The following is a 13,440-nucleotide window of genomic DNA, read 5'->3' as shown; positions in this document are numbered from 1 at the left end:
TAAACCTTTAGCTGAAAAAATGTGTCTAGTCTTTTAAACTGGTACCAACAGAGCTCAGATCCTCAGATTCAGCAAAAGTTACACACGTGCTTCATTTCATCAACTTTGAGTAGTTCCACTGTGGTAATTAAATGTATTTTATAATGTGTAAAAGCAAGCATATCCATAAATTATTACTGAATGAGGGCCTTTGCTCTTAAACCCAGCTTTGAAATCATGCACTATTTTCTAAAATTTCCACAGATCTACAAGTAAAGGTGCATGCAAAGTGTTCTCATAAAATCACAAAGTTGGAAGATGTATTTAACTATTATAGTGATGATTAACAGCTGTAGTTAATTAGCCTCAGAGGAACTTACAAAAATTCCACTAACTTGTCCACTAAATTCTTTGCTCCAATTCAGAGAAAAAATGGGGGATTTTTCTAGTAACACAAAGATCTCCAAATCCTTATAGAGTATTTTAATTTCCCTTTTTCTGGCTTGAGGGACCATGGGTTCTCTTGTTTTACACACAACAAAATGATTTTTTACCAGATCCAGTGCGAGAACTCATACACTGCTGAAGGGATGTCACTCCACCTGAGCATCACTCTGGTAACCAAACACAAAAAGAAAAAGTCCTGCAAGCTCCTCTTTTCCTGAGCATTTAATGAACCCTGAAAATCCCTACTCACAGGCCTGAATCTGGCTGATTATTACCTTTGCGATTTAATCAGTTATTTAGTAGTGAAGTCATTCAGGGGGCAGGGGAAGGGCGGGGGGGGAGGGGGAAGGGATGCCATGCAAATGTTCGGTAGATGAGGGCAAAGGCAGTTGTCTGGTATTTCCTCTACGCAGCAAAGCATTAGGGAGACGCAGAAACTCGAGAAAATCGTCCACTGTCTGAAGAGTTACTGCATCCCCAGAAACACTGAGAATGGGGAGGGGGTGGCTGGCTTCCTCCTGCAGGCAGATGACCGGCCGTAGAGCGCGTTTTTAAGGGGTGATGTCAGAGAAATTAAACTTGACCAGCCAAACACACCCCCTACCTCAACGATGTGTTTCTCCTGCTGAGAAGGGCGACAGAGGTGTCCGTGGAGCACGCCCAGCTCTCTCCTACCCTACGGGGAGGCGGGCTGGCCGGCGGGAGACACTTATTAATTAATTATGAGCAGGCAGATGTCCCTTTAAGGTCTGCTGCGCTCTCTGAGGGCTGCAGTCGGAGGCTTGAGGGGGGGAGATTTGGCTTTATTTGTACATCTTAGCTCTGGGCTAGCTTTACGGGGAGGTTTCCAAAGCTCAGAGGTCTTCGGGGGGTGGGTGGGAGGAAAGTTGTGTGCGGGGGGAGGAAGCTAAATTCTTCTTGATGCGAAGAAACAACGTAAAGACTGAATAACAAACAGGAAATGCCTAACTCGGCTGCAAGGCGGACGGGCGGTGCAGAGCGCTGAACTCCAGTCGCAGCGCAGCACCGCCGGGCGCGCCGGCGGCAGGACCGCTCCCGCCACCCCTGCCCTCGGCCCGGGTTCCCGGCCCCGGGCTCGCAGGAGCCCAGGCATGGCTGCCTCCTGCTGGATGCTGACAGGTGAGGAAAGCCCCCTTTCTGTCTTGCTTTGAAGACCCAGGTCCCGAAGGCAGTTCTGCTCCCTGCGGGAGAGGGGTGAAGCTCCCGAGGGCCCGCGTCCCCCCATCCCGCTCCCTCCACCTGCCCCTGCCCCGGGAATGCCCTGCCCGGAGCTGCCCTCCAGCTGGAGCCCGTGAGGGAGGACTTCGGTTTGCTTCTCCCTGGGAACTTTAATCCCTAAACCAGTCTTGGAACCCAGGGGGGGTTGGGGGAGGCTACTAGATGAGGATGAATGCGTGAGAAGTACTATAATTGCATCTGGCTTGAGAAAGGAGCCGCACCTGGCAACTTTTTTTTAAATTAGGGTAGCTTTTCTGTTTTGCTTTCAGATGTTCTGAGTGGTAAAAGGGGAAGTGAGGAAGTGGTTAACTATACCCAACTAACTTCAGAAAGATGAGTTCATCCGGAGATGGAATATGTAATATTTCCTTTTAGGGTATCATTTATTGTTAGGGACTTCTTGCTTTTTTGCTAAAACAAATACAGCAATCCCCCGTAGCTACAGAGAGTAGCTGTAGTAACATTTTGGATCTGAAATCAGGGGAACCCAGGAAGTGGGAAAAAGGTTAAGGCAATGCTGGGATTCATGTGCTTGCAAACTTTGACACTGAGCTCCCCAGCAGCTCTTGTGCTGGCAGCTACCACACAGTGAACCTGAGGCAGTGCGGAGGAAATCAATTTCATAAGAATCGTCAAATGCAGGCAGCAGCAAGTGGGGAAAAGGCAAGACTAGGGTTTTTCCCTCTTCACTCTGTTTATTGTGCAAGAAAGAACAGATACAGGAAAATGTGAAAATCTGAATGTAGTACTTTGGTGTGCCATACTTAGTCCTTGTTCATAGATGTCTTTATTACTTTTATTACATGGTGATATTCTCCAAAATATGCTTTTGTTTGTGTTCCTTCACAGAAGGAGGCTTTGTAAGTGGCAACAATTTAGTGTGTCACAACTTCCCTTCAGAGTTGCAAAGTTGCCACTGGTACTGCTGACAGATAATTCACCAGTAACGACAAAAAGGTTTATTGTCAGATAGGACACCCATCTCAAGGGTGGGTCCCATCCAGATCTGTCAAGGGCTTACTAGTTTTTGTTGGGGTTTTTTTGTTTGTTTTTTAAAAAGTTGGTGTGAAATAAAATACACTTAGAAATAAGAGGAGGCATTACAGATACCAGGAATGGGATTCAAATTGTCTCAGATAAATAGGAAAGGTAGTGTTACATAAACAAGTCTAAATGTCATAAAAATAAGGACAAGGAGTTTCAGAATTACAGTGGAATAAAAAATAAATGCAAATTAATTATGTGCTCTTCTTTCTTAAAAAGAAAAAAAAAAAGGCAAATAATCTGGCATGCATTACCAGACAAAAACAATCTAGAATAAAGGAGGTGCATAGAGGTATACGTTTGTGTATTTATACAGATTTTTTTTTTAATTCAACTTGGTATTGGTAAGGCCTCTGAGAATCAGGAAGTCTGACAGATGCAGACAGTGCACAGAGAAGTGACAAGCCTGATAAGGGCTGAGCAAAATGATCTATAAAGAAAGACTGAATGAGTTAGGCTTGTTTATCTAGAAGAGAGAAAACTAAGGGCAAAGTGTTGGGCATGTATTTTTACCAGAGTATTATTAGTGAGAATATTCTTCCAAATGTCAATGTTTTCTCTGTTTTGTGAGAGCACTCAATCATGGCTGTCTATATCACATATGTTGGTTTATAAAGAGACTGACCAGTAGTTGATTCTCCACGTCCAACAAAGGACAAGAGAAAATCAACATAACTCACTGCACAAAAAATGGAGGGAATATTCAGAAGAACTTTCTTACTCCTCAGGTAATGAATTGCTAGAACAAGCTACCAGAAAAACCCACTCCTGTATAATCTCCTTCACTGAAAGTTTTGACAAAATTGGATAAACACTTGTGAGGGATGGCTGAGGTTTACTTCACCTGGCCTCAGTGTAAGTGGTTTGAATAGGGATCTGCTGAAGTTTTCTCTAGCCCTATGTTTCAACAGAAGAGGAAGGAAGAAATCAATCCAAAGGGTTCCATTACTTTTTAATGCTTCTTCACTTGCAGTTTTACACATAGCCTGCTCCCTCCTGGAATTCTCTCCTCATTGGTGATGATCATGTTGTTGGTATTGATTAAAGGTACTCATCCTTATAATAGACAAAAGCAGTAATCATAAAGACAGAACTGTATGCAGAAAATGAAGTGATCTCTGTCCAGAGCCTGCAAAGGCAGGACAGACACAGAATAAAGGGAAAGCACGAAAAAACACTTTTTCCCCAGTTTCCCTCTCCATCTTTATCTTTTATCTTCCTTTGCTTTTGCAACAATAACATCCAACATTTCTCAGCAGATTTTCCCCTGTATTTGAGATTCTTTCCCACTAGTTTTTCTTATGCAGGACTTGAGTGTGTTTGCATGAATTCTAGCTAAAATGGCTATAATATGGAGGAGAGGGGGCTTCCTATGAACATGACCTCTCCTTTTCTAAAATCTGTACACAACCCATCTCCATAAAGCAGCTGATCAAAACTTGAAGATGTAAGGCAGCGTGTCTCAAATGTTTTCACAATAATAATCTTACAAAACCAGCATGGCCCCAAAATCCCCATGAATATATGCTATCATCATTTTTATCGTCTTGTACTGTGCTTAAGAAGGTCTGAAAATTTATGCTAAATTGTTGCTATTATTAGTGTCTATAAAATTGTTTCTGAAAAGTGATAAATGGCAAGAACTGTCAGGTTCTACACTTAGTCTTAATCTTTTACCGAGACTGGAAGAGACCATGTAATTTTGAACTTTTATGTTAGAACTGCATGTAGAGTTAAAAGTATCCACTTGTTTTGGCTCTATTGGGGTCAAATTCCTCTCTCCGCCTGACATTAGCAAAACTAGTATGAACTTACAAACTTACAGTTATATGGTTCTTAAATTTTTGGAAATGTCGTTTTTCTTCTACTGCTCATTCTTTGACATATGCAAACAAATAATACCCAGTACTTACTTTTTGGCAAAGCACAATCACGAGTAAAAGTTTTCCTTTATAAGTTGACAATAGTCTTGCTAATTGTGGATAGATCACTGAAGGGTACAGTTGCCTCTAAATACTTGTGGATCACTGTTCATAACTGTATAAAATCTCACGATTTTTGTTTGAGAAAGGACTTCAGCGCATCCCAATATCTCTCTTTCTACAACAATAGTCAATTTAATATGTTGAGTGGCAACTTTGTTTAGAGGTTGTTGTTCTTTGCTTTGGGTTGGGTTTTTTGTTTGCGTTTGTTTTCTTTTAAAACGGCAAGTGACCTGTTTGCATGAACTGAATGTTTATTTTCTACTGGATGGTACTGGATGCCAACTTGCAACCTTTATCTAAAATATACTGCATCTCCAGGGATGTGAGCCTGCTTGTAAAAATTAGACTGGAACCAACAAGCAGAGAAAAGTTTGTGAATACACAGCAGCAAAAGCATAAAAAAATAAAATAAATATTAATGTGGAAGGTAAATATGCACTATAGCTAATTTTTCTTGGAAGAATAGCATGAGGTCAACCCTTGCAATTTTATAATTGCAAAGAACGTAATGAAGAAAATTCACCATAAAATCACCATGCAGCATTTATATAGAGAAGTGAAAGGAACTCCTAAAGAAAAGCCGAATGCTCACTTTCTGCCTAAGCCACAAAACATTAATACAAAATTATGAGTATCTGCAAGCCCGAATTAAACAAACAGTTATTTATATGTGTGCTTATGTTATATTCCCTTGGGTGGTCCAGCTTCCTTCTGTGAAACTATTCATACTAACAGAGTTAAGCATGTGTACTCACAGCAAGAGAGCCTGAGGTCTCATAAATAAATCCTATTATGTAATATCTGATAAAGTTGTTTTTACATCAGTATCAAGCTTAGAAACAAGGAACGCACATTACTGGGCCAGATCTGAGTTCAGTGTCCCGTCACAACAACTGACTAGGGCTAGATACTTGAGAGAAATTTATATGTACATTGTAATGGGAGATACGGGATGATTTTTGCTCACAGCAGCCTTGTATCTCATTAAACCCTTGACTCCAGAGCCTTTCCAAGTCAGCAAATTCCATAATCCACAGTATTTTTCTTTTTTTCAAAAAAAAAAAGAAATAAATAACTACAAAAAACCAGAAACTTCCTTTTAACAATCCTAAATTTGCCACTTTCTCATCTCTAAAAGGATGTCCTCTTGCTTTTTGGTTATCAGACTGAGTGTATAGACATTCCAAACTTACTCTATTTGTTCCAATTGCCCTGATATGCTTATCATGGCACATTAGTTTGTCTACTTTCTCAAATTTTTTTTTGTTCTTTTGAATCATTCTTTATACAAGCATTTTTTTCTATTCTCCATTCTTCTCGTTTTCTTTTCCTCATTCTTTCTGAATTTGCAACATTCATTCTGAAATGGAGTTTGCAGTGTCATACACCATTTCAAAATAAGCTGCAGTACTTGCATAATGACATCTTTTTTATATTATTTCTGGCTTCTTAAATTTGTCTAGGCTGTAAACTGAGTTGTGTGGTTGTTGTTCAGCTCCCTTTCCCGTGCAAATATCATTGAACACACACTGTGTGTTTTTGCAAGGTATATTACTTACATTTGTCAACATCAAACTTCATTTGAAACGTGCTTATCTGCCTCTGAAGCTTCAGAACTGTCCGAGTGAGTAACTAGTTCATTCAGGAAGCAGGTCAAGTTTCAGTATACGCTGAAGTGTAACTTGCAAGTTTAACCGAAAACTTTTAAGCTGAAGTTCAGTTTAAGAGCAATGCCAAGTAACAGTTCAGGTTCTGATGTTGCCAGGGTTTGGTTTTCATTTCACTCGGTGACGGCCGCCGGACCAGCCGCCTCTGTCGCGCACCAGCAGCTGCTGGGCGGTACTGCCGGCCCCCCCCGGCCCTGAGGCACCGCGGCATTCACCTACCGCACCCAGGCAACCGGCTACTTAGCCATACCTTTCTCATCTCTTTCTCGATCTGTAACCATAACCTTCCACAACTACTTAGTTCTGGGGCTTTTTCCTCTCCTCAAACGTGAGGGCCTGTGTTAGAAGCTTTTGGGAGTGTGAACGTCGCTGTAAAGAGCTAGCGGGGCGGGACCAGCGCGGGCCCCGGGCCCTGACCCCCTCCCGCCTCACTCACGGAGAGGCTGTAGCGGGGGACACACCAACTTACAGTCCTCTCCGCCGCACAGCACACAGGAGCATCGCGGCTGCCTCCTAGTCCCCCCGAATCCCCGCGGAGATCTGCGGCCCTGCCTTGCAGAGGCGGCAGAATTCCCGCACCGCTCCGCACCTCCTGCCACAGGACCTGATCTTAAGCGCCGCTCCCGCGCGTAGCACCCCCGCGCATGCGCCGGGTCTTGAGGCAGGGGCGATGGGGAAGAGGCGACACTGCGCATGCGTGTGGGGCGCAGAGGCGGAAAGGCAGGGCGAGGTGCGCGTCCAGCCGGCGCGTTTTAAGATGAGCTGTGCGCATGCGCCCTGGGCCGGTGGGCGCTGCGCATGCGGCCGAGCGGGGCGAGGAGCCGGCTGTGAGTGCTCGCAGGAGCCGCCTCGCCACGCCTGAGGTTCAGCCCAGGCTTCGCCGCGGGCCCGGGGCAGGCCGGTGTTCGGTAAAGGCCGCTCACCGCGGGGTAGGCCATTCGTCCGCCGGCCGGCTCCCGCCGCCCGCCGGCTCCCGCCGCCAGGCCTCCCGGGGCAGGCCTGCTGGCCGCTGCCGCCGCGGCTGAGGGGAAGCTGGGGAGGGGCGGCGGCGCAAGGAACCGCCAGGATGAAGCTGGTGAGGAAGGACCTGGAGAAGGATAATGCGGGGCAGGTGACGCTGATCCCCGAGGAGCCCGAGGACATGTGGCACACCTACAACCTGCTGCAGGTGGGTGACAGCCTGCGGGCCTCCACCATCCGGAAGGTGCAGACCGAGTCGGCCACGGGCAGCGTGGGCAGCAACCGCATCCGCACCACCCTCACCCTCTGCGTGGAGGCCATCGACTTTGACTCACAGGCCTGCCAGCTGCGGGTCAAGGGCACTAACATCCAAGAGAACGAATATGTCAAGATGGGGGCCTACCACACCATCGAGCTGGAGCCCAACCGGCAGTTCACGCTGGCAAAGAAGCAGTGGGACAGTGTGGTGCTGGAGCGCATCGAGCAGGCCTGCGACCCAGCCTGGAGCGCCGATGTGGCAGCCGTGGTCATGCAGGAAGGGCTGGCTCACGTCTGCCTGGTCACTCCAAGCATGACGCTTACCCGTGCCAAAGTGGAGGTGAACATCCCCCGCAAGCGGAAAGGGAACTGCAGTCAGCACGACCGGGCCCTGGAGAGGTTTTACGAGCAGGTGGTGCAAGCCATTCAGCGGCATATCAACTTTGAGGTGGTGAAGTGTGTACTAGTGGCTAGCCCAGGCTTCGTACGGGAGCAGTTTTGTGACTACATGTTCCAGCAGGCAGTCAAGACTGACAACAAGCTTCTGCTGGAGAACAGGTCCAAGTTCCTACAGGTAAGGAGCTAAACAGTCTCCAGAGTGGATAAAAGAGGGTTAAGAGTCATCTGTGATAATAGAAGACAATTGCAAGGGTGATGGGAAATAATTCACTTATTACGACAAATTTCTGTCTGAGCATCATAAGGAAATTATTCTCGTGCCTCCCAAATTACAAGATAGTTATGCAGGATACAGGGATGGTTCTTTGCTAGGGTACCTTAATGCGGAGTAGAGAAAGTATTAAATATTTCGAATTCCCTATAAGGGCATATTTAATCTTCAATTAATAGTGAAGTACAAGTTGGAAAATAGTTTAACTGTAGTGTTAATCTGCCATACTATATAGCATGCATGTTTAGTAACAGCTTTCTAAAGCTTTTTAAAGAAGAAAAAAAAGTATCTGGATGTGGTAGAGGTTAGTTAATTGTGTTGTTAGTTTTGTACTACATAGCTAAAGGTTATGCAGACAATAACATTTTTTCCTGTTCCTTAGTCATCTCATTAATGAGTGGGTGGGTTTTTTTACCTTTCACTGAAATAGGCAAACTCAGAACCTAAAACAAGTTTTCCTTTTCATGACGATACTTGTATCATTTTTTAATTGGAGTAGTCCTGTAATCTATGCTTGCAAAAGGGGGGGGGAAGGGGAACGACATGGTGGGGACGGAGAAGCCTGTCCCAATACTTAAAGGTCACAACGTTTTGGAGACAAATTGCACCAAGAAGCCTCCTTTTGCATTTATAGCAAAGAGATAATAGTAGTGTGAAGTTTTAATGTACTTCACAGCTTTGCAAGTATAGTAGCTATGCAGTTGTGCAAGACTTGATGCTTTTGCACTATGTGTCTGCAGTCTTAAGAGGACTTTCTCTTCTGGAATGCTTTAAAAAAACAATGCATAAGTCTTATTTTCTTAGTAGTTTCAAGTGGCCCTACCTTGAGGACTGTCTGCAACAGCTTGCATATTTAACGCAGCCTTTGAATAAGAGAAACGGCTTTCCTGCACTTCTTAAAATACAGTTTAAGGGATTTGGTATAGGCTTTGGATTGCAGGAGGCATCCTTTAAGAAAAGAATCATGTAGGTTTCAAGAAAGAGATAACTTATTGAATAATTATCAAGATAAATACTATGTATAGTGGAAGCTGTTTTTGATTGGCTAATCAAGAAAATGGTTCTTTTTATTTTAAAAAAACAAACCTTTGACTTTTTTTACTCTAGGTCCACTCTTCCTCGGGACATAAATATGCACTGAAGGAAGCCCTCTGCGACCCAGCTGTAACTAGCCGTCTCTCTGACACTAAGGCAGCTGGTGAGGTCAAAGCCTTAGATGACTTCTATAAAATGCTGCAGCATGAGCCTGACAGGGCTTTTTATGGTCTAAAACATGTGGAGAAGGCCAACGAAGCCATGGCCATCGATACCTTGCTGATCAGCGATGAGCTTTTCCGGCACCAGGATGTGGCTACACGTGCCCGATATGTTAAATTGGTAGATAGCGTACGGGAGAACATGGGCACAGTACGCATTTTCTCCAGCCTTCATGTGTCTGGAGAGCAGCTTGGCCAGCTGACAGGGGTGGCAGCCATCCTGCGCTTTCCTGTTGCTGAGCTCTCTGACCAGGAAGATGAATCTAGCTCTGAAGAGGATTGATAACAGTGACTTCATTTCACAGTTTCTTTTCCAAGTCATGTTGAAATGACATTAAAGGCCCTCCTTTCCTAAAAACTGTGTGCAGATGTGCCATAACATGTAATTTAAGTTTTTGGTAGTATTTCTTAGAGTATATAGCTCTGCTCAGCACACTAATGGATATCTGTTCTATGGTAATGATTATTGGTATACTGTGCATTGGAGATGACTGTTTTTGCAAGTTATACGCTGGACCTCCAGCAGTACAAGAAACTAATTTGACTCCCCAAAGCTGCTCATTCTGCATGTTAAGGCAGACTGCCAGCTTAGTGTTTTGGAATGTGTATGAAAAGATAATAAACTAAGAGGGGAAAAAATTATGTCAGACTGTCTATTTCTGTTTAAATGCTTGAAAACAGTATTACAAAAGAAATGTAAAATTTTTCATGGAAGACCTATCAAAACTGTGCTTGATCTTACTAGGAACTCACCGTTCTTCCTAAGATGTGGCAAAGGAGTGGGATCAACATCATCTGTTAAGGGGTTTTTTGGTGTTATGAGTCTAACCACTTAAATATTTCTGTGAAACACTTGCAGCAATGTTTCAGAAACCAGACCCTTTAAATTAGCCATTTCCTCCCTAATGTGATAGTAGATGCAAGACAAATTGTGAAGTTCAGTGCACCCATTTCAGTTACATTTTTGAATGCTGTTATCTTGGGAGATTGTCCTGAAGGCTAACAAGGTATGATGTATCTTGTAATTGACTGTGTTCTGATGAATTGGCATTGGGATTAGTTAGCACCCAATTCTGAGAAGGTATATGAAAAGGCTTACAAAATCAGGACCCTAGTTTCCATGAGGAATCTTTTGACAATAGTTGTCATAATCTGGTATTTATCTATTTGTGTACCTCTTTAAAAGCATACATAAGCTGTGATACAGAAGTAAGGATACAAATTTATAAATTGAACTTCAGCTTAAGATAATGACAACCGTAAAAATCAAAATTACTTTTCCAGTTATGTGATCTCAAAGCATTGAGAGCCACTATAAGTTTTGTTTCTTCACTGGACAATAAATCTTAGGCTGAGGAAGCAGAAACTGCTTTCAGATTGTGACATATCTGCAAGGGGATTGTTCAATTTAAACCAATGTTTGATGGTGTAGGTTGTGTGTGTAAATAAGCATTTCTTTTTTAAATGTGGTGGGAGACAGGGAACAGGAGAGACTTGCCAAAAATACATTTCATTTAAAAAAACCATGGAGGACTTCTGAAATAGGAAAAAGGACATAACAATGGAAGATTAAAAATAAAAACACCAAAACTTGTAGAATAATTTTAGAAAAAGCATTTTTAATGGTACTGTGTGTGAGCTCTGTGAATTTGATATTATCCATTGCTAGCTGAAACATCTGCCTAAACTCCTTGATAGAGAAGTACTTCTGGGTTAAAAGCCATCTCCCTTTTTCACATCATCCACAGAGTCTAAGGAGTGCATGAACAGAACTTAACATTAGAGCTGTACTTACATTAACACTTTGATTCTTCTCTCGATGAAGACAAGCAAGCTCATTAAGACAATTGTTTAGTCAGCTTGCACAGATAAACTATGTTATTTGAGCGTTACATTTTTGTCTTGAATGGTGTTGAGTGCCACAAGTCATAGAATGCTCAGGTAGGCTTCCTTCAGCAGTTAGAACTGGTTCAATTAAAATTTCTTTTTCTTCTTTTAAAAATCTGCCTAAGCTGATTAGCTTTGTCAGCTAGAAAGCACCCTGATTCCTGCTATATACGGAGTTAAATGTAAACATATGAAGAATGTAGAAGAATCTGACCTTCAATATTCCTCATATGCAGCAAAAGTCATTCATTTCTTTAAGATAAGCTGGTATATTAATATTTCCCTCCTTGTAAGTAATGCCAATTTGTTGCAAGTGTAGACAAATTATACTTACATTCAAAATTGTAATAATTCTCAGCAAACTGAGAGACAAACTGTTTGTCGGTTTGCTATTTTATTAGACCAAATTGATCCCAGTTATTCCATTTTAAACAAATTATGACGAGTTTTTGCTGTGTACTATAAGAAGATTACAATGGCAATTCTGCAAGTCTATGTTTTGTGCTTGTGGTGGTGTATCACCAAGGAAAAGAAGCAGCCATTTTGCTGCTTATTTGGTTTTTTTAAGGTATAACAGCAAACATCTGGTGAGAAAATATGTTCACAGTGATTCTTTGAATTATTTACACTTAGAATTCAAATTCTGAACTGACTTTACAATTTATGAGTATTTTTCTTTTTCTAGCCACTGCTATCATGGCATCAAGTCTCTGAAAGAAACACACATCTAGTTGCCCAAGTATGGAAGGGTGGGAATTTTTTTTTTTTGGTAAGCATTTTTGTAGTAAAATAAATATACAATCACTATGTAGACAAATGCATCCTGTTTCAGGAAACAGCTTAAGGGCATGGTATTGAAAGTAGGCTGTGTTCAGTAGTTGCAGATGCTTGATGTGGTAAAGTTCCAGGGTCGTTAGTATCTTTTACATTTAAAGGAATTTTAAATAGTTGAAAAGTCCGTATTGACAAAGATGCTTGCTTAACACAGACCTTAATGTCTGTGTGTAGATCACACTTACGCAGAAGATGCATGTTATCTGCAGATCAAATGAGTAAGAACTAGAGCCATGGGAAAATATTTCTTGTGTCTTTTCTTTGGAATTAAACAAACATGAACTCAAAACTGTCCGCAATATAAAAATTGTTCTCTCGCACCGTAAAGTATTTAGTAATTTTGAACAGTGTCTCACTTTAGTTTCTGATCATGTTCTGACATAATTCTGTGAATTAGTAGCATGGTTTTATCTTCCAATTTTTCAGTTTTCAAAATAAATGAATACACATTGTAGGACTTCTTAATGCTTATTAAGTTTGGTAGGAAGAAAGCTTTAAAAAGTATAATGAAATCGGCTTGATCCTGAACCTGCTGTGCTCTTAGCTTCAAAGATTCAAATAAATTCATTAATTTAGGTCATAAAACCTTTCTTGCAAATTCATACTTTGGAACAGGCCCCAGTTTGTTAGTTTTGTCACCTTTGGCATTTAAATCCAGTTATTATTATGTAATTTTTTTTGTGGTTGTTTACCAAATAAAGTTTGGTGCAAAACATGAGGTCACCACCAGCAAGAGACCAAAATAATCCTACTAGTTATAAAGCAAAATAAAAGATAAATCTTTCAGTAAAACTGTAAAGCATTTAACAGTATTTGAATTCCTCATCTCCCTCCTTCCTGCCTTCACCCTTCTACACTGTATGAGTAAAATACTGGTAGTAAATGGTCTTTTGACCACTCCCTGACCACCAGTGTAACAAGAGCCCACAGCTCTTCAGCTTAATTTGTGATGTAACTAGCATGATGTTTTTAAAGCCATGTAAATGTCTGAAGTAATTTTCATTTGCTACTGTTTTCTCAAAGGTTAGCCCTGATGATTAAAACTGTCTTACTTACCCTTTCAAAATTTTTTAGTTTAACTTCTGAGCTGCTGACCTTGGTTTGCCTTTTTCTGTGAAGGTGATTATAGCTGCTTTCTCAGTTGACTGATTTATAGCTTCAGCCTCTTTAATTTCTTTCTGGAAATTATTATTATCCATTATCCATCCAGAAAA

The 13,440-nt window shown here is 42.0% G+C and overlaps 2 protein-coding genes across 2 annotated transcripts in view; both read left to right on the top strand.

Annotated features, from left to right (window-relative positions):
- Window positions 1-1,196: 1,196 nt before the first annotated feature.
- ITGA1 (integrin subunit alpha 1) overlaps window positions 1,197-13,440 on the top strand; it is a 75,027-nt gene continuing 62,783 nt past the window's right edge. Inside the window, exon 1 of the mRNA XM_075137547.1 lies at window positions 1,197-1,566. Coding sequence (XP_074993648.1) covers window positions 1,539-1,566 — 28 coding nt within the window. The 5' untranslated portion in view covers window positions 1,197-1,538. The remainder of the gene's footprint in view (window positions 1,567-13,440) is intronic.
- On the top strand, window positions 7,142-12,515 carry PELO (pelota mRNA surveillance and ribosome rescue factor). The gene is made up of 2 exons (XM_075137548.1): window positions 7,142-8,153; window positions 9,357-12,515. The coding sequence occupies exons 1-2, from the start codon at window positions 7,428-7,430 to the stop codon at window positions 9,786-9,788; spliced, it is 1,158 nt and encodes a 385-aa protein (XP_074993649.1). The 5' UTR covers window positions 7,142-7,427; the 3' UTR covers window positions 9,789-12,515.

The sequence above is a fragment of the Calonectris borealis genome, chromosome Z (assembly GCF_964195595.1).
Source record: "Calonectris borealis chromosome Z, bCalBor7.hap1.2, whole genome shotgun sequence".
Classification (NCBI taxonomy): domain Eukaryota; kingdom Metazoa; phylum Chordata; class Aves; order Procellariiformes; family Procellariidae; genus Calonectris; species Calonectris borealis.
This window is presented reverse-complemented; position numbering and strand designations above follow the sequence as displayed.